This window comes from Mesoplodon mirus, assembly GCF_964341445.2.
Source record: "Mesoplodon mirus genome assembly, chromosome: 18".
Taxonomy (NCBI): domain Eukaryota; kingdom Metazoa; phylum Chordata; class Mammalia; order Artiodactyla; family Ziphiidae; genus Mesoplodon; species Mesoplodon mirus.
In genome coordinates, this window is record NC_138994.1 from 63,477,554 (window position 1) to 63,495,395 (window position 17,842).

The window sequence follows — 17,842 nt, forward strand, 5'->3', positions numbered from 1 at the left end:
CCATGGGCTTGGGTCTAGATTGTAGACTACACAGGTATCCACATCTAGTAGTCCTCTGGGGCGAGTGGCGGTACTAGCACCAGCCTGAAAGCTGCTGGGCTCCCAGAACTGTGGAATGCAATCTTTTGGAAATTTTGGAAATTTATCTACAAATTCCACAGTGAGTGGACATTAACAGGCACTGAGAACAGAACCTGTATGGACTCTTTGCATACGACATTGCGTCAATGCAAGAACAATTACAGAAACTTGCACTCTTACGACGAGCAATTTTGAGTCAACGAGACTACAAAAAAATGCAACCGGTTGGAAGAGAGCAGCACCTTCCCTTCTGGGCTGGGCAGGCTGGCAGGTTACCTTAGCATTACACTGTAGTAATGGCTGCTGAAGCATGTGTAAGCAAAGAATCACTTGAAGAAGTGTATTACTTACGTTTACAACTATTAACAATATATTACCCATCAAAAACACCTACTAGTGAAAGAAGATGACAAAACTGAATTTATAAATTAGGTTTAGGCAAAAATTACAAAAGCAGGTTTTTCCCTCTTGGCCAGAGGTTGGCAAACTTTTTCTGTAAAGGGCCAGATATTTTAGGCTTGTGGGCCATGTATTCTATGTTGCAACTACTCAACTCCAAAAGCAAATTTAGAAAAGTAATTCTGAGAGTTTTCAGCTAATCTAACTTTTAAAACAATAAAGGGGGAGAAAACAGTCATACTCTCAAAATTTCAAATAAAAAATTTTTATTGAAATTATTTCTAACATACTTGACAGCCGCATTAACACATAATACCATTATTACTACCTACTACTAATAGCTAACACTTAACTAGGACTCACAGTATAAGATAAAATTGCCAAAAAAGGTAGCATTTTTAGCAAATAAATGATATCTGCCACATTTTTATTATAATTCTTTAAACAGCCATTTACTCCAATTAAGAAATGTACAACATGATGATTTGGTGTTTTAATTTTTAAGAGAAAGAACTTAAATTAAGCAAGAAGAGGGAGAGAGGGAGTAATAATATTAATAGGAAGAGGGAAACATGGAAAAAATATATCTCTTTGTAATAGATCATTTTGAGAACTGCTTTCTGGCAAAATCATGTTACTGTTATCCGTAATGGGACAGTAAAGATGGGCAGAATTAGCCAAAAACAAAACAAGAAGAATCAAAGAATGAGGGAGGCCAGTCCTAAAATAAGATTACCAAGACTGTGTTATTAGATGATTTACCTGGGCTTGAAAAGTGGCTATCATTATTACACTGTGAAATGAAAAACAATCCTTGTACCCATTGTGTCTATGCACTGACAGAAACATGATACAGTTTCCATAGAAACAACATTCTGCTCATCTAAAGTCCCATTATTTTCAAAGGGCAGTCAGGAAATAGTCAATAATATTCATTTTAACAGAAAATGTACTGGTAATAAAGGGAATTACAGCAAAAATCTGTCCTCAACCTAGTTTACTAGGGAAGATGAAACAAATATAAATGAAATAAAAAGATATACTATTAATATTTCTTCCTTTTTCAGAGAATATTAATCACTAAACAGGTGGAACAAGGGAATAGAGAACTATGCAAGTGAACTCTTTCTGGAAGTAACTGCTATTCACGGCTGAATTAAGTACTCCTAATCTTTGTGTCTCTTTACCTAGTAAAGCTAACAGTTATCCCCAGAAACGACAGTAGGGATTGATACACAAATACTGAAAACAGAATGTCCGGATTAGGGAAGGCACATTTCAGTGCAAATTACTCTAGAACACCTCCAAGCCTTAATAACACCTTTAGAGGAATGGTACTGGAGAGTGATTTTGCCGATTGTGGAGATATTTTCTTCCCCAGTCATTTAAACAAATTTTTATGGAGTTATAATTTACATACCATACAATTCACTTGCTTTACTTGTACAGTTCAATGGTTTTTGGTGTATTTACAGATTTGTGTAACCACCACCACAGGTAGATTTAAGTGTTAGGAAAATCTCTGAAACACTGGGTCTTGTGATTTCAACCCTTACAGTAACTAACTCTTTGAATTCCCTTTTTTCCGCAAGTAATTATGTGCAGGGTACAGTGTGGTGCTTGCACTAGTCTATACCTACTGGATTGAATGGAAAAAGCATTTAAAAACTTTCTTTCTGAGGAAGTAGCTCTACACACACAGCAACGGCATTGAAATAGGCAGCTTCTAAGAAGTAAACTGGTAAACTCCACACTTAATGAATTGTGAGAGCAATCCACAAAACGGTCTGTGACTGTGCAACTGAGGAGTTTAGAAACACCCTAAAGCCCTAATTAGGATGAGGAGGTAATCTCAGGAGGCAAAACGAGCGGCTGTAATCTGGTCAATTGTATAGTACACCGTTCAGAGGAAAGTTTGCATGAAGATTAGCCTACAGAAAGAGAATTGCCAATCTTTACCCAGCACTATTCAGGGAACAGAGATGCAAAATCCAGAGGGTATGAATCTTCCTGTCTTTGAAGAGGTACACTCTGCTGTGGGGCAGGGATCATTTATCAGGTTTCACCAGGGTCTGAATGAGACATCTCTCAAAGCGATTCACCTCATTTTGTTTTGATTCCTTATTTACTAAGAAACTGCCTGATTTGCTTTCCAGACCTGACAAAAAGTTTTCTTGGTGTGTACAATTTGAACATCACGGTTATCAAAAATGAATCTGCTTCACCCCCCCAACAAATGAACAAATGGTTTGGTTTATTTGCTTTCTTATTTTTCATTCTTGTGTACTAAAACATGCCAATCTACTCTGGGACACTGATAGTATAAGATCATACCCTTAAATGTAATAATTTCCAAGCTAATGTCACCCAAGGAGACCTTGATAAACAGCCATCCAGACTTTTCTTGCTACACCCTGACCTTGTCATAGTGAAATAGACCAGGACCCTATGGTCCTTGCCCCTCCCGCACCCATGTCCTTAGCCTGCCTTTAAAAAAGATATTTATTTATTTATTTATTTATTGGCTGCATTGGGTCTTCCGTGCTGTGCGCAGGCTTCCTCTACTTGCGGCGAGCGGGGGCTACTCTTCGTTGCGGTGCGCCGGTTTCTCATTGCGGTGGCTTCTCCTGTTGCAGAGCACAGGCTATAGGCACGTGGACTTCAGTAGTTGTGGCACGTGGGCTCAGTAGTTGTGGCGCACGGGCTTAGTTGCTCTGCAGCATGTGGGACCTTCCCGGACCTGGGCTCAAACCCGTGTCCCCTGCATTGGCAGGCGGATTCTTAACCACGGCACTACCAAGGAAGTCCCAGACTGCCTTTTGTCTGTGGAAAAACTTTAGCCAAAGGATAAGTTTAATCAGAGAAGTGAGAAAATGCAGAAACAAAGAAAACAGAGGAGACCAAATAATAATAGTTTAGTCACTGAGCATAGTCAAGGATCTTTAGTTCCTCCTTAAGGGCTATAGACAATATTCTGAGCCACATCCTGTGAGCTGTCTTATAGATACTGAAGCCCCCATCAGGTGGAAGAAGTTAACTACATGATGACCAGGCTGTAGCCGTGACATAAGCTGCCACAATTCCGAGAACTGGCCTCAAAGAAATGGAAACAAACCCAACCTGGAACTGAAGATTAACTGTACCTAAAGCAATCAAGATGACACTGGTAAGACCACTGATGACCAATTTCAAGATGACTGTCAGAGCTGACTGTATTATTTCTGCATGCAGCCCCCCCCCCATCTATAAAAGCTCTTGCCCCAATTGTCGGGGGTTGGGGGGAGTCGGCCTTTTGGACAGGCATCTACCCTCCCCCACAGTCACCGGCATCCAAAATAAAGCGAACGTTCCTTTCCACCAACCTGGCCTCTTTATTGGCTTTTGAGCACTGAGCAGCCGAACCCCACTTTCGGTTACAAGAGACCCCAGAACCTTCAATTCGGTTACACTCAAACACAGTAAAACAGGCCAAGAGAGAAACAAGAATGTCCTATTCACTCTCTATTAAATTCTACCCTGTATTCTTCTGAACTGAACAGAATCAGAAACGACTGCATTAAATTGGACAAGAATAAATCAAAGCAAATTCACGGTTTTCTTATTTTTCTGGAATGAAAATGCCTTGAAATTAAAAGCACCTATGTTTAAATCACTTCAGTTATTACTGACTTAACATTAATCAACCAAAGATGAATCTGAATAATCATAAATGGATGGATAAAGTTAGAGAGAAAATGTGCTCAGTAAATAAACATTGAATGTAAGAACCAATACATGAATGTAAGAACCAATACACCAATACATGATGTGCCTGGAATTCTTTAAAAACTCTCATCTCTTCTGCTGCTAACCAAGTAGGATAGTGCTAGAAACCGAATAAATCTGTTGAAATAGTGTCCCTTTTGGTCAGCTTCTCACTGAAAAATTATCGGGGTCTTCTCTTTTTTTTTTCTTTTGGCCGCACTGCGCGTGTGGGATTCCCTGACCAGGGATGGAATGATGGAACCCGTGCTCCCTGCAGTGGAAGGAAGAAGTTCTAACCACTGGACCTCTAGGGTCTTCTCTCTTTAAATTGAAAGCTCAGTTTAAAAATATGTCATTGAAGGATGAGCTAAAGCAGCAGTCCCCAACCTTTTTGGCACCAGGGACCAGTTTCGTGGAAGACAATTTTTCCGCGGACGGGGGGTCGGGTGGGAAGGTTCAGGTGGTAATGCGAGCGATGGGGAGCGGCGGGGAGCGGCAGATGGAGCTTTGCTCACTCACCTGCCGTTCATCTCCTGCTGTGCGGCCTGGTCACGAACAGTATCGGTCCTCGCCCCAGGGGTTGGGGACTCCTGAGCTAAAGGACAGACAAAAAAGTTCATGCACATATACTCATAATTTTGGAAACCACCAAAGAGATTTCAAGGACTACCAAAGATCCTCTATGGATCTGTTGAGGAGCAAATTAAATTTGTATTTTGGGATTACTAGAAACATTTGTAAAACACATTCAGTCAACTTTCAGAACTGAAAACATGCCCTTCTCCTAAACAACCTATTTTTTTTTATTTCAAAGGCACTTTGGATTTTGAACATACTATGTTCCCTTCTTTACTGTGACTTCCGGGATGGCCACAGGCAAATTTGCAGTCCATCTCTAGGAGCTCACTAAATTATTACTGCAGGCATTTTGTGTACTAACCTTATCGATGCCTTCATTTTAATCCTCCTCCCTTATTTTCCCCATGATTTCTCCATCCAGTTTTAGTAATGTTTTATGGTATCTCTGAAAGCTGCCTCACATCCCTGGGGAGAGGGAGTTGCCAATAAATACATAATATGAAAAAAATCAGCCTTACACTTAGGGTGCAGGTCTGTTTTAGCATATTTGTAACTGCAGAGTTGTTGTTGTTTAATTTGAATTCATCACTAATATATAAAAACCCCAGCATTTCATATAAAAATCTAGATTTCAGATGTCAGTGAGGAAAAAATGTAAAAAGTTCTTATCTCCCTGGACCCGCATGGTACCAGGATCAGTCCTGAGCAGCAACTGTGGTCTCCAGTGGTCACAGTAGTCCTCACACATTCCTTGTGCTCATTCATATGACTTGAGAGGCCTGGTAATGACTTCAAAAAAAGGAAGGAACTTCAGGATTCTGCAATACACAGAGGCAGGAGCACTTTTCCTCGTTCTTTGAAAGCAGTTGGAGACATAACAGGCACAATTCATTCTGCGACCTTCACTGGACCCTTCCGCTGCGTTGGGCCTAGCGATAGGCTGTTGACGAGAGCAGCAGAGGTCTGGGTCCTGGGTGGCAGGTACCACCAATGACTGAAAGCAGTTGGAGACGTAACAGGCACAATTCATTCTGCGACCTTCACTGGACCCTTCCGCTGCGTTGGGCCTAGCGATAGGCTGTTGACGAGAGCAGCAGAGGTCTGGGTCCTGGGTGGCAGGTACCACCAATGACTGGAAGCAGTTGGAGACATAACAGGCACAATTCATTCTGCGACCTTCACTGGACCCTTCCGCTGCGCTGGGCCTAGCGATAGGCTGTTGACGAGAGCAGCAGAGGTCTGGGTCCTGGCTGGCAGGTACCACCAGTGACTGGAAGCAGTTGGAGACGTAACAGGCACAATTCATTCTGCGACCTTCACTGGACCCTTCCGCTGCGCTGGGCCTAGCGATAGGCTGTTGACGAGAGCAGCAGAGGTCTGGGTCCTGGCTGGCAGGTACCACCAACGACTGGAAGCAGTTGGAGACGTAACAGGCACAATTCATTCTGCGACCTTCACTGGACCCTTCCGCTGCGCTGGGCCTAGCGATAGGCTGTTGACGAGAGCAGCAGAGGTCTGGGTCCTGGCTGGCAGGTACCACCAGTGACTGGAAGCAGTTGGAGACGTAACAGGCACAATTCATTCTGCGACCTTCACTGGACCCTTCCGCTGCGCTGGGCCTAGCGATAGGCTGTTGACGAGAGCAGCAGAGGTCTGGGTCCTGGCTGGCAGGTACCACCAATGACTGGAAGCAGTTGGAGACGTAACAGGCACAATTCATTCTGCGACCTTCACTGGACCCTTCCGCTGCGCTGGGCCTAGCGATAGGCTGTTGACGAGAGCAGCAGAGGTCTGGGTCCTGGCTGGCAGGTACCACCAGTGACTGGAAGCAGTTGGAGACGTAACAGGCACAATTCATTCTGCGACCTTCACTGGACCCTTCCGCTGCGCTGGGCCTAGCGATAGGCTGTTGACGAGAGCAGCAGAGGTCTGGGTCCTGGCTGGCAGGTACCACCAATGACTGGAAGCAGTTGGAGACGTAACAGGCACAATTCATTCTGCGACCTTCACTGGACCCTTCCGCTGCGCTGGGCCTAGCGATAGGCTGTTGACGAGAGCAGCAGAGGTCTGGGTCCTGGCTGGCAGGTACCACCAGTGACTGGAAGCAGTTGGAGACGTAACAGGCACAATTCATTCTGCGACCTTCACTGGACCCTTCCGCTGCGCTGGGCCTAGCGATAGGCTGTTGACGAGAGCAGCAGAGGTCTGGGTCCTGGCTGGCAGGTACCACCAATGACTGGAAGCAGTTGGAGACGTAACAGGCACAATTCATTCTGCGACCTTCACTGGACCCTTCCGCTGCGCTGGGCCTAGCGATAGGCTGTTGACGAGAGCAGCAGAGGTCTGGGTCCTGGCTGGCAGGTACCACCAATGACTGGAAGCAGTTGGAGACGTAACAGGCACAATTCATTCTGCGACCTTCACTGGACCCTTCCGCTGCGCTGGGCCTAGCGATAGGCTGTTGACGAGAGCAGCAGAGGTCTGGGTCCTGGCTGGCAGGTACCACCAGTGACTGGAAGCAGTTGGAGACGTAACAGGCACAATTCATTCTGCGACCTTCACTGGACCCTTCCGCTGCGTTGGGCCTAGCGATAGGCTGTTGACGAGAGCAGCAGAGGTCTGGGTCCTGGCTGGCAGGTACCACCAGTGACTGGAAGCAGTTGGAGACGTAACAGGCACAATTCATTCTGCGACCTTCACTGGACCCTTCCGCTGCGCTGGGCCTAGCGATAGGCTGTTGACGAGAGCAGCAGAGGTCTGGGTCCTGGCTGGCAGGTACCACCAGTGACTGGAAGCAGTTGGAGACGTAACAGGCACAATTCATTCTGCGACCTTCACTGGACCCTTCCGCTGCGCTGGGCCTAGCGATAGGCTGTTGACGAGAGCAGCAGAGGTCTGGGTCCTGGCTGGCAGGTACCACCAACGACTGGAAGCAGTTGGAGACGTAACAGGCACAATTCATTCTGCGACCTTCACTGGACCCTTCCGCTGCGCTGGGCCTAGCGATAGGCTGTTGACGAGAGCAGCAGAGGTCTGGGTCCTGGCTGGCAGGTACCACCAGTGACTGGAAGCAGTTGGAGACGTAACAGGCACAATTCATTCTGCGACCTTCACTGGACCCTTCCGCTGCGCTGGGCCTAGCGATAGGCTGTTGACGAGAGCAGCAGAGGTCTGGGTCCTGGCTGGCAGGTACCACCAGTGACTGGAAGCAGTTGGAGACGTAACAGGCACAATTCATTCTGCGACCTTCACTGGACCCTTCCGCTGCGCTGGGCCTAGCGATAGGCTGTTGACGAGAGCAGCAGAGGTCTGGGTCCTGGCTGGCAGGTACCACCAGTGACTGGTCAGAGCACGAATCACCGCCACTAGCACAAGGAGTGTCTAACTGAGCTATGTACAAAGCTCGGTTCTGAACCGAAGGTGGAACGGTACTCAGTGTAGACTAGTTACTAGGGAATCTAAGCTGGGTTCCCCTCCATGAGACACTTATGTAAGCAGCCCACGGCCACTTCGCAGGAGATGGGGCGGAACGACACGGCTTGGCTCCGCATTGAATCACAGACAACGCAACTCCTGAACTAGGCGCACTCTCCAAGGACGCCCCCGTTTCCGGAGCAACAGCCCGGTCCCGCCCCCTTAGACTCCGCCCCCGTGGGTCTTTCCCGCCAAAGGCCGCTAACACCGCAGAGCATGGTGGGACAAAGCTCTCGGCTAGGCTTCACCAAATCCTTTCAGGGCGCCGTTGCTTTAAGAGACCCATTCCTGGGGAAACTGATTATTCTTTAGGACTCGACAGAGGTGAATAACCCCTTTTGCGAGGGCTCTGTATTTAATCTTTACCACTCAGCCGGTCACTTCATTCGCGAACCTCTCCACAAAATCGGCAACGCGGGAACTTTTTTTCCCTTCGCGCGGAGGGTGACGTCGCGCGTGCGCCGGCGTACCCTTTCGCAGCGTCCGTTAACGCTTCTGCGCGTGCGTAGTGAGATCGAATAGCTGCTTCCTCCCGCTTCTCTTCCTCCCTCCCCCCCATATCCGTGCGCCGAGCTGATAAAGGCGCCATTTTGGAGGGGCCGCGGGAGACGTGGTGTAGCTGTGGGCTTGCTCTGCTGTTCGCTAGGCTTGGTGGGAAGACCTGTTCTCGAGTCCGCGCCTTTCGTCGCCGCCATGTCGGGAGGTGGTGTGATTCGTGGGCCGGCAGGGAACAACGACTGCCGCATCTACGTGGGGAACTTACCTCCAGACATCCGAACCAAGGACATTGAGGACGTGTTCTACAAATACGGTGCTATCCGCGACATCGATCTGAAGAACCGCCGCGGAGGACCGCCCTTCGCCTTCGTTGAGTTCGAGGACCCGCGGTGAGGCGGTCAGGGTCTTGCTGCCTCGAGGAAATAGGTTGGAGTAGTTGGGGAAGGCTGCAAGGCCTTCACATCGAGGATGGGGAGGTGGGCTCCGAGGCTGGGAGCCGGACGAATCGCCCGTGCAGGAGTGGAGTGAGGAGCCGAGTCGGCGAGGCGTTTCCTGCGGCCGGGCCCTCCGGACGTCCCCGGAGCCGACTCGCGGGCTCGGAGCGGGAAACTGAGGCGCCGAGGGCTGCCGTAGTGGTCGGCAGCCTGGCGTGCTTCTGGGTGGGGGAGGGGCCCTTCCTATTCTGCAGCGCGTGTGGGCTCTCCCACCCCAGGTGCGCATGTGCGGGGGGCCGCTCGCTCTCGGAGCGCGTTAGCCGCCCCTCCCGGCCCTGTGCCTTACCCCTTTGCCCTTCTGTGATCCCGCAGGGACGCGGAAGACGCGGTGTACGGTCGCGACGGCTATGATTACGATGGATACCGTCTGCGGGTGGAGTTTCCTCGAAGCGGCCGTGGCACAGGCCGAGGCGGCGGCGGGGGTGGAGGTGGCGGGGCCCCCCGAGGCCGCTATGGCCCCCCGTCCAGGCGTTCGGAAAACCGAGTGGTTGTCTCTGGTGAGTTGACCGTCCCGTGCGAGTTGATGGAAGGGGGCGGAACCCACTGGAAAGTTTTCCTTGCGCGACCAGTTGGGCAGAGGCACGTTTTCCTGCCGGGTCTTGAATGATTTGAGTCCCGGGGGGAATGTAGTGAACAAGGGTTACTGTGGTCGAGGTTGACCACCTGCGGTCGCAGCAGCTAGACGCTGAAGATGCTTTTACTTTGCAAGCAGTTTGGGGCTCTTGATCCCCGAATCGGAACAGCTCCTTAACCTAGGACGTTAAAAGTCATCGCTGCTTTTAAAGTCATCGTTGTTCTAATGTAACTTTTAAGCTTACGGTGAAATTTAGGAGAATTGGTCTTGAAAAACAGTAACTTTTTCAGGACTGCCTCCAAGTGGAAGCTGGCAGGATTTGAAGGATCACATGCGTGAAGCAGGTGATGTATGTTATGCTGATGTTTACCGAGATGGCACTGGTGTCGTGGAGTTTGTACGGAAAGAAGATATGACCTATGCGGTGCGAAAACTGGATAACACTAAGTTTAGATCTCATGAGGTAGGTTCTACGCTTATTCTTTGCTTTGGCCAGACTTGGACACAGTGGTCTTAACGGTGGAAGTCGCAGGTAAGATTCAGGCAAGGGTGTCCGAGTCAACCCAGTCGAGTGCCTCTGGTTTAAGTTACGTTGAATTCAGCACGCCTGAAGGCAGGCGAAAGCTTCGATCTTTCAATCGAAAGTTCTGTCTATCCAATAGGGAGAAACTGCCTACATCCGGGTTAAAGTTGATGGGCCCAGAAGTCCAAGTTACGGAAGATCTCGGTCTCGAAGCCGTAGTCGTAGCAGGAGCCGTAGCAGAAGCAACAGCAGGAGTCGCAGTTACTCCCCGAGGAGAAGCCGAGGATCGCCACGCTATTCTCCCCGTCACAGCAGATCTCGCTCTCGCACATAAGAGGACGGGTGACGCTTTTTGTAGAACCCACGTTGTATACAGTTTTCCTTTATTCAGTACAATCTTTTCATTTTTTAATTCAAACCGTTTTGTTCAGAATGGGCTGAAGTGTTGAATTGCATTCTTGTGTAACACCCCCTTGCTCCTAACATCCACATTGCCCTCGTGTCTGAGAAACTGTACTTTAAGTGATGTCATAGACAGGATTGTTTAAATTTAGTTAACTCTCCATGCTCTTCAGACCGTGATACTATGTACATGTCTCTTCTGCTCTGGTGTGTGTGAACTGGGTTGTTGGGGGTGTTTGTGGTTATCTTACCTGGGGAAGTTCTTATGTTTATCTTGCTTTTCGTGTGTCTTTCTGTAGACATATCTGAAGAGATGGATTAAGAATGCTTTGGATTAAGGATTGTGGAGCACATTTCAATCATTTTAGGATTGTCAAAAGGAGGATTGAGGAGGATCAGATCAATAATGGAGGCAATGGTATGACTCCAAGTGCTATCGTCACAGATGAAATTGGCAGTATTGACCTTATACTAAAAGGCAAGGGTTCAAAATGATGATCTACCTTAAAACACTTGCAAACATCTTATGCAGTTACCTTTAGCTACAATTGCTTTGCTCTTTAAACCTTGGCAATTGTGGCAAAATTACGTTGCCCGTTTCGTAACAATTTATTTTGCTCCCTGCCCTTTTTTGTTTTAATAGGGACTAATGTGGGAAGAACTGGCTAATTTGTCACAATGCTTAGTTACAACTGTTAATGTGTGACCTGCTGTTGGTGTACGTGTGGGTACAGGGTGTCTTTAATTCCAACCGAATAGAGTATAATATCAATACTGCTAAATCTGCATGTCCTCTGTGTGACTGATATAGCGTTGCTACTTCATTTTTTTTAAGACAAAATGAAAGCAAAATATAGAGTTCCAACGTATTGGTGTAGATAATCTAGTTGGGAATACTTTTAAGTCTCACCTTCCCCTTTAAACTAATATTCATAATTGACTCATATGTTTAAAACACTTTAATTTACAAATTAAATTACAGATGGGAGCATTAGATTTAGTGTAGACTTAGGTGGGTAGCAATACCAGTAAACTTCTCAACTACATAACTTTTTGCAACCACAAAACCTGTAATACGCTGTACAGTAACAAGTGTTGGCATTATCAGTTGAACTGTAAATATAAAATGCTTCTTCCAATTAGTCTCTATGATGATTAAGTTTCTAAAATTTATCTGAACACCATACAGAAACTTGTTTTGGGGAATTTGATAGTTATTGATGTACATCTGTTAAACTGATGACAGACATAACTCATCATTCCCCAGAAACCTTTTTTGATTACAGTATCTAACATTTTGCCTCCTCTTTTTTGGTTTTGCTGGTTATAAAGGTTTGGATTGGAGAGGGCTCACTGGATCCCAATCCTTGGAGCTGGATCATTGGATTCAAATCATAATGTGGATAGGATAGGGAGGATGAATTACAAGGATTCATGGAGCGGGATCAGATTACCAGGAACATAGGAGTGGATTCCTGCCCCAACCAAACCGCATTCGTGTGGATATTTTTTTTTTTTTTTTATTCAACTTAATTGGCTATTCCAAAGAATTTTTTTTTTTCCTATTTTTGACGATTGGAGCCCTTAAGATGCACGATGGAATTGTGTTTTGCATTTTTTGGTAAAAGGAGCAAAGCGAGGACCTGGAGATATACGCTGGAGCAATCTCCTTGGAAGGATTCAGCACGAGTAGATGGTAAACATTTAAAGGGGAAAGGGGGGGTTTGTTTAAAATAGTAAATCAGTAAGTCACTTCTAAATTTAAAGAAAACAAAATTGGAGTTGAAGACTAAGTAGGTTTCCAATTGGCTATTGCCGTTTTTCTTTGAAAAAATAAACATTTTTTTAAAAAAACTATGCATGGTTGTCCTTTTTCCTCTTGTAAGATTTTTTACTGGTTGACTAGTCTCAGTTAATACTTTAAATTGATAAGATTCTGATTCTTGTGTTTATGTGTTAGTAAATTAAAGGTTCTTGAAAGGACTTTTCTAATAAATGGTTTTAGCCATCTGTTAATTGTTGTAAAAAGTCTTCAGGGGAAGATGAAAAATGAGAATAAGGCAATTGTGTATGTAATATGGTAAGTGAGGGGGTGATCTAGTCTCTGAAGGATAAGTTTCAGAGCTTTGATTTAAAAATGATGAAAAGCTTATAGATGCTGCTTATTTTGGGTGATCCCATCTAGACAGCATAGGGTTTTGTGCAAAATCGAGCGAGGACTAAATGTTGGTGTTAGCCTTTGAGTTTCTCAATAAAACTAAACTCATCTAAAAAATTGCTAAGTATTAAATTCAGCACAGATTAGGATTCTTAACGTAAATTACATTTTCTGTTGGAAGTGTGAATAGCACGCTAGAAGATTAACTGCTTATTTGAGTACATGATTGCTAATAAAAAGCTGGGCATTCTTTAGAATTTTGCCTTGGAAGTCTTCTCAACCATAAAGTTATTCTGTATCCAGAACATACCAAAGCAGTGATTACATCTTGTAGTCTACTGGTTTTTGTATCTTTACCTGATAGCCCCTTGGTGCTAAGTTTTCAGTTTAGAGTTGGGGAGGGGTTTTTACTTAGAATTCCTAATCTTCTGATTTCCTGATAGCTAGTCACAACCATCAAGCCATTCTTTTTCTACACCCAAGAGATAGCTAAGTCATGACGTTTCCCTTGGGTGTTAATTATACTTGGAAGCAGAATTTAAGATTGCTATTCAGTTGACATAATTTCAAACCTAGGACACACTAGGAATAATCTTGGTAGTGTAGTAGAGAAAATGGGCCCGGAGGGATTTGCATAAGGTCACCCAACCAGTACATTTAAATGAACCTTATGGAATGTCAGGAGGAAGAAGAGGGATAGGAAGTTCAAAATTAGGATTCCATTTTAAGTATTTAAGCAAAACACTTGGTATAGACTCATTAAGGGAGTAACTCTAGTTATTATGTGAGAATTCAACTGTTCAAGAGCAGACTTAGGCACGTAAAACAAGTTCTGTTTCATCTGTAGAATATACAATTGGTATTTTTTAATGACTAATTTGGGAAAGATTAACGTGAGCTAGACTTAAGCAGTCCTGGGTTCGTTGGTGTTCATTGAATATTTTGGAAACAGGACCAAAATGAAAATTGCCATCGCTCAAAGTTGGCAAAGTTAAGTTGCCATCACTTAAATTGCATTTATTTAAGCTACGCTGAAAAATGTGCTCTACTAAAAGTTAGTAGTTCCAACCCCTGACTGAAGGGAGATGGAAAATATTACTTCCCTAGTATATAGGCTGTTGAAGATTAGAGAGGACTTCACTGTGTATGAAAGGTAGAGGGACGCAGGTTTTCCGGTTCAGTAAGACCAGACGGCTAAATGCTGTAAGGGGAGGGGCAGACTTGCTGTTTTTCAGTCTTAGGAAATGGACCTTAAATCTCTACCTAGATTAGCAGCTATTAGAAGAAAGTCACACCCTTTTGGAACTAAAAAAGCTGTCTTGGATTTTCCCCTTTTCTCCCTATTTATGTCCCCTTAGATATTGTAGGGAACCTATAATTAGTTTATTATTTTCTAACCAAGGAAAAACTTAAGTCTCTAAGAAGCAATTATTTTTCATAACGTCAGATTGAGTAACCCACCTTGCTGTTCAGCCCACATCCTTCTGGAAACAAAAGGTAAGAAACCCATTTTCTGATTCCTGATTGTTTGGGATCTGAATTTTATTAATTTAAAAAAGATACTCTTTGGAATATGAACAGATTTCCCTCATTTAAAATGTTTTTTCCCCTAAATTTTATAGTTTAATAATATATTCCATTATTCGTGTATCCACTCGTAGTGCTTAAGTTCCATATGATTCTAGAATTTTAACTTTCTCAGTTTTGTCTTTGAAATACATGTGCTCATTAGGGCTGGTGTTCTTTTTTTTCAAGTTTCTGTGAAGATGAATTTCTTGTGTGCCTTTTTGCTTACTTTGTACATGAAGTTGTGATGAAATTTCAAACTAAAGTTATATGTCTGTATTTACCATAAAAAGTATTAAAAGGAAAGAAACTATTAGACTGAAGTTCTGTTATAACCATCCTTTGGTTTAGCTTATTTCTGTCATGGTATGAAGAATGCAAAGGCAGAAAACAGGTTCACAGTCTCTTATCCCAAAACTCCAAAGTTTTTTGTTGTGGAGCAAATTGAATATAAAATGTGACCAAAGTCGATGCCTTTGTTTTGCGCTTAACTGTGACTGAATTGTCTTCCTGCGGAAATATTGATGTGTCAGTTGCCATAGGTTTTGCTGAGAGTGTTATGTGATAAAGGGTCGATATAAGATATATGATATATATATATATATATGCGCTTTATAAAGTGCAAAAATCTCTGAATTTCAAATACATCTGCCCCAGAGAGTTCCGGATAAGGGATTGTAGAACTGTTACAGGATACACAGAGCGAAAGCTTCTGTGTAGTTTTGAGCATGTGAATGAAAACAGACCTGTTACTGTGGATCCTTTATTGATTGAGCTGTAAGTTCCCCATCTTTTTAGACTGAAGCAGCCACAAGAAAAGGTATGACTCACATTTCTTTATGTTCTGTTGCTATGGTGGACTCTCATCAGTTGTACTCCATTGAAGGAAATATTCTGCCATCCCATCCTATATGGTGGAATACTCTATTTGGGGGTAATTTTTTCTAGTACTTTTTTTTTTTTTTTTTTTACAGGAACATTGATCAGTATGATCCTATAGGAAAAGGTGGGATTGGCATGAAGTAAAGAGATTATAAGGAAACATCTGTTCATTGTGTCTCTCGTGATTGTCTATTGAATAAATAGTAATCCTGGCAAAAACTTGCTTTAAATATAGATCCAAGAAGTTACGGTATACTTAAACCAGCTTATTCCTGTGGTTGAGAACTTGGGGGGTGGGGGGCAGTGCTTCTTGCTAACTTTGAAAGCTATACCCGACAACCTCGAATGTGGTTGTGATTTTTTTTTGTTTGTTTTTTTTTGTTTGTTTTGCGGTACGCGGGCCTCTCACTGTCGTGGCCTCTCCCGTCGCGGAGCACAGGCTCCGGACGCGCAGGCTCAACGGCCATGGCCCACGGGCCCAGCCGCTCCGCGGTACGCGGGATCCTCCCAGACCGGGGCACGAACCCGCGTCCCCTGCATCGGCAGGCGGACTCTCAACCACTGCGCCACCAGGGAAGCCCGTGGTTGTGATTTTGTAGGGATGGAAGGAGAGAAGGATTTTTTTTTTATTACAGAAGTCGCTTGGTGCTTCTGTAGTCTCTGTCAAATACAAGTTAATTTAGGCAGAAGTAATCTCATAATAAACATTTCAAAATAGATGCCTCACTGGGTTATGGGAGAGAAAAATCAAGCATGCCTTTGCATAAGGACATTCCCGGTTAGGTAGGTATGCAAAACAAATGAAACAGAACAAACATTTAGAGTTAAGTAGATCCTGGATGTTTCATCTTCATCTCTTAGAAAAAGTTCTAACATTCAACCATCAGGTTAAAGTATCTTTAACTCCTTTTACAGTTATTAACAGAATTATCAATGTGAAGATAGTAGAAACTGAGAGCTTTTCTAGAATGCTTTATTCATCCTCACCAAATGTACTTTGAACAAACATTAATTTTGTAGGGGTGCCAAATGCCTAATGAGTTGTTTGGGGTTTTGTGGGGTTTTTTTAACAATGGTCTATTCCACTCCCTAGTTGAGTAAACTCTAGGGAAATTCACTTAGCCACTAGAGGGAGCTATGATACAAAAATCAACCAGGAAATACCCTAGGGTAAAGAATCCATACAGCAAGGTGGAAACTATTAATCCTCTATATCAGCTCCAAAGTTAGGGTTTTTTGGTCTAAGTTTTTTTCCTGAAATTTTACCTTTGCCTCCCCATCTGTTGGGCAGAATTCTTAACCTCTTCATTTAGGTTTTGAATAGTACTTGATGAGTAAATCTGTAAATCAGAAAACTGTCTGGGTTCTGGGACTTAGGAGAAAATGCAAAAGATGTGAATCTGCTCGTTTTTCTGCCTACCTTGTATATCTCCAGGTATGGAATAGTCAGGCCAGAGTGTAAGAGTTGGGTACAGGAGCAGATGTGTGCGCACCTCCCCACCAAATCTAGCCCCCAAATTGGTCATATAATATAAAAACGCAGTATGCTTTCAGAACCCTTTATCATTTGTGTTTATGGTGTGAAACACTTTGGGGAGTGATACCAATCTTTACTTCTTGGCATTACTGAGACTTTCAGTGATTGTTAGTGTGCTTTAAAACCCTGTTTATTCATCAGGTTGGTTAGCCTTATTTTTCTGTTCTGCAGACCTCGTTTCAGTAGGCAGAGTATCTTGTGATCAGAAAGTCAGTACGGACTTCTCTTGACATGTTTATTTAATGCCATTTTATTTTAAGAAAGCCAAAATTATTAGGGACTAACACTTCAGCATTTGTCATTCCCACCCCCCACTTCAACTTTACATTGCAAAAATGTAAAGGACACAGGCTTCCTGTTTATTGTCACTAAGAATATTGTACTAAAGTGTTTTAGGCCCACTTGATGATCCAGTTTAGTCAACACCAGTATGGGAGCACTTGGCCTTAAAACACAAATGTTAGGAACTTGTCTACTTTGAAGACTAAGACACTGAAAGAGGACAAATAAAGGTATTTTAGAAGAGAAAATAGAATCACGTTTAGAAAGTAGAGATTACTTTGCCTGCTAAACTCACATTTTATGTAGCAAATGAGGCTACAGAAGGTAGTTGCTGACTAGCAGCCCTGCTGCAAATTGGACTGAGAGTACTAAAAGTGCACTAGATTATGCCTTTCCTTAATTCTAAAAATGTTAGCTCTGATATCTTCCTAATTTAACTTGTGAAGAGAGACCATAAATCCTAAATTGCTCAAATGAAAATTCTAGAGTTCTCTTTATAAAATAAAAAGACTAAACTTGGAGATTGCTTTCAGTGCCAGATGGCATGGCAGAATTGTACCCTGAAGTGCTGGGTATTAGGAGAGCCTTTGTAAGTTTGGGATAAGCTTTCAGGTTGTGTTTATTAAGGTTTAATCCTTAGGAAAGGACT

At 44.0% G+C, this 17,842-nt stretch overlaps 1 protein-coding gene and 1 long non-coding RNA gene across 4 annotated transcripts; one reads left to right on the forward strand and one right to left on the reverse strand.

Annotated features, from left to right (window-relative positions):
- Window positions 1–723: 723 nt before the first annotated feature.
- On the reverse strand, window positions 724–9,178 carry LOC309793202. The gene is made up of 4 exons (XR_014291893.1): window positions 9,041–9,178; window positions 5,165–5,268; window positions 4,744–4,819; window positions 724–3,314 (listed from the first exon to the last, which is right to left on the reverse strand). It is a non-coding gene; the product is annotated as an uncharacterized lncRNA (long non-coding RNA).
- SRSF1 (serine and arginine rich splicing factor 1) lies at window positions 8,806–15,536 on the forward strand. 3 transcript variants are annotated; one of them, XR_014291891.1, is made up of 5 exons: window positions 8,806–9,164; window positions 9,582–9,766; window positions 10,134–10,306; window positions 10,506–14,423; window positions 15,467–15,536. XR_014291891.1 is itself a non-coding variant. In XM_082603570.1 (4 exons), the coding sequence occupies exons 1-4, from the start codon at window positions 8,971–8,973 to the stop codon at window positions 10,698–10,700; spliced, it is 747 nt and encodes a 248-aa protein (XP_082459696.1). In that variant the 5' UTR covers window positions 8,806–8,970; the 3' UTR covers window positions 10,701–15,536. The 3 variants fall into 3 exon arrangements, 1 of the variants encoding a protein (XP_082459696.1); XR_014291892.1 differs by having other exon boundaries at window positions 10,506–11,186; window positions 12,101–15,536; XM_082603570.1 differs by having other exon boundaries at window positions 10,506–15,536.
- Window positions 15,537–17,842: the final 2,306 nt, after the last annotated feature.